Source organism: Populus nigra, chromosome 12 (genome assembly GCF_951802175.1).
Source record: "Populus nigra chromosome 12, ddPopNigr1.1, whole genome shotgun sequence".
Classification (NCBI taxonomy): Eukaryota; Viridiplantae; Streptophyta; class Magnoliopsida; order Malpighiales; family Salicaceae; genus Populus; species Populus nigra.
In genome coordinates, this window is record NC_084863.1 from 13134651 (window position 1) to 13137749 (window position 3099).

At 36.9% G+C, this 3099-nt stretch overlaps 1 protein-coding gene across 1 annotated transcript; it reads right to left on the reverse strand.

Moving 5' to 3' along the window:
- Positions 1-2290, reverse strand: LOC133669471 (dynamin-related protein 4C-like). Its single transcript, XM_062089628.1, has one exon. The coding sequence runs from the start codon at positions 2221-2223 to the stop codon at positions 193-195; it is 2031 nt and encodes a 676-aa protein (XP_061945612.1). The 5' UTR covers positions 2224-2290; the 3' UTR covers positions 1-192.
- Between the last annotated feature and the right edge of the window lie 809 nt (positions 2291-3099).

The following is a 3099-nucleotide window of genomic DNA, read 5'->3' on the forward strand; positions in this document are numbered from 1 at the left end:
AAATCCAATTTTGCAGACTCAATTACCCAAATCACCTGACAAAGTTCACCATCACACGCTGTAATACATTCATAGTATCTTAGCTTAATTAGCAAACCAGAAGCTCATAGTAGATAACAAACAAGAGAATAGAACTAATCTATTAACGAAAAAAACAAGAAAAGCATTACAAGCTCCATAATCTGTTAAGCTCTAGAGATCACCACATTCAATTTTGTCTCTGATTTTTTCCAGCACCTCTTTAGACTCCCTCAACAACTTGATACTTGTGTTCAACCTCTCACGCTTGCTAGCAACAGATGGAGGTTCCTCTAACATTCTTTCTATTGCAACACCAGCAGTGCTTACCAACTCATTAAAAATCTCCTTTTCCATTTCCTTGTTGACAAGATTTCGGATGCTGAGCTGCAGATGCAGAGCCATATTGTCAACCAACCTCATCAAGACAACCTTCCAGTAAGCAGTCACCCTCATCTTCAAGTCGAAAGCTTTAGGCAGAATAAGCTTGTACTCCATCAGATGCCCAACTTTAACATCTCCAAAGCCTTCAATCTTTACAAGGTAGTATCGGCCTCTTTGCATGATGTCTTCAATGACTGTATGCTGCTGTGCCATGAGCTTGTTCCATTCCTTCATATATTCTGGATTACATGTGTAATCCGTTTCCTTCTCCATCTGAACGATCTCTGTTACCCAATCAATGGACCGGTCTTTCATTTTAGCTACAAGTTTATGGGCTACTCGTCTGATAAATAACTGAAGTTGGTGATAGTTCTCCGAGTGACGATCCAAAACTGAAATGACCACACCTTCAATGTAAGTCCACACTTCTTCAACAAACCCTATTGGTAGTTCTGATATTTCTTCAACCTTTTGCTGCAGGATGGTAAGGAAGGCAGTGTGAGGAAGGATATTGGGCAATTCAATCCCTTTCGTTTCCTCCAAAACCTCAATCTCCTTCATCATAAATTTCTTTGTATGGTCAGAGCAGTTATGAAGTTCAGTTGAGAATTGATTGAGCCTTTCAACCAATCTAGCAGTGCAGTGCATTTCTTTTTCATCTAGGTATTCATCAATTTCCCCTCTTACAAGGATTTTCCTCAAAGACTCCTCGGAAGATCCAATAATGCCCGTGAAAGCTGCCATGACCTCAGCAACTGACAACAACCTCCTGGGCATTCTATTCCACTCTGAAATACTCGTTTTCAACTTCTCATCAATCTTTCTGACGATATCAGGCAAACACTTGGCAATAATATTGGCCTGAATTTGCACCAGTTTTTGAGCCAAAACTTGAATACCCACTGTAGATTTATCAATCTTGGACAAAAGTTGATGTGTAGCAAACAGTGCAGCTTCTTCCTTCCTTGCATCCTCATAAGACTCATTACCAATACGGTTTCTAACACACACATAACCAAGGCCTACATTCACATCATTTCTAGTGACCTTCTCAAGTAACCCTTCAGGTGATTTATCAACCTTCGTAACCACAGCAATAGTCCTCTCACCTTTCTTGTCGACTTTCTGTGACATCATTATGGATTCACATGTGGAAAAATCAACGCTCGCAGACAAAACATTAAGGATAACACTCTCATCAGGACTTATATACTTCATTATAATCTTTGCTATCTGCTCATAGATATTTTCAGGTTGACCATGAACAGGAACTCTTGTGATTCCAGGGAGATCAACAAGAGTAAGATCAGGAACGCCATTCTTTTTCACTAGAAGAGTTAATTCAGTGTTAGATATGCCGTTACCATTGCCTGCTATCTCATCAGTGGCAAGATTGATAGCATCAGCAACGTGGGCTTCATCAGTAGGCACTGTTTTGCCATTGAACTGCAAGAAAATCTCTGGTACAAGAGATGGGTGATTTTTAAGCCTCATAATGAGAGGCACTCTAGTGCAAATGCCATCGCCACGAGGAAGATTGATACAAGCCAAAGATTCAAGAACACTGGATTTGCCTGAAGATTGATCGCCAACAACAACAATGGTTGGAAGTTGTATGCCTTCTTTCATTACCTGAAGTTGCCTCAGCCTGTCCACTGCATCAAGGAGAGGTGTGATACGGTCGTTGTAATATGAAACAATTGGTACATGATCATGAAAAATAGCCTCATGTTCAACATGAAGTTCTACTTCTGTATTTACTGATGCATCTTCATATTCTTCAACTCCTTCCCTTTTTGAAGAAGGCATGCCTCCACTCATTTTCTCTAGAAAAGATCAGACAGGGATAGAAGAAGAGAGAGATTTTTATATGGAAAGAGTTTGAAGATTGGTGTGGTCTTGGAAAGAAAAGGATGGCACAGAAGATATATTTTATAGTAGAGGAGGTTTTCATTTAACTGAAAAATTAAGATAATTAATTGCAAAATTACGATATAGATATTTTCAATATAGGTCTCAAATTAATATATTTATCAATCAGGTCCCTAAAGGAGAAGCATTATCCATTCTTCCATTAGTGGAAACACTTACTTCGTTTGATTAATGAAAAACGTCAGATTTCCCTCAAAATCGCATCCTTTTATTGCATTAATTATGCATGCAATCTAAACATGGAAACTCGTATGAACGATGGATTTCAATCGAGGATTAATGTCAAATACTTTGAAGACCAAATTCAAAAGCTATATAGTTTAGACACTTAGTTGAGAATTGGTTCGTAGGTGAGAAGTTAATTTGAGCTTTGCTCTTAAGATAATTATCAAGCCTCGGAATTAATGTTATGGTCTTTTACATGAATAATTTCTGTCCATTTCTAATTATTATTTTCATTGCTGAGAAAAATAGTACATAAGGTGAAATCAAATAGAATAACCTCCAACAAAAGACAAGTACAAAGAAAAGACCAAAAAAATAAACCCCAACAAAAGAAAAGTATAAAAAAAAATACCAAAAAAATTACCTCCAACAAAAGAAAAGTATAAGAAAAAAATTACCAAAAACAATTACCTCCAATAAAAGAAAAGTATATATATAAAAAAGGGACTAAATCGAATAACCTCCAACAAAAGAAAAGTATATATAAAAAAAAGGGACTAAATCGAATAACCTCCAACAAAAGAAAAGTATATATATAAA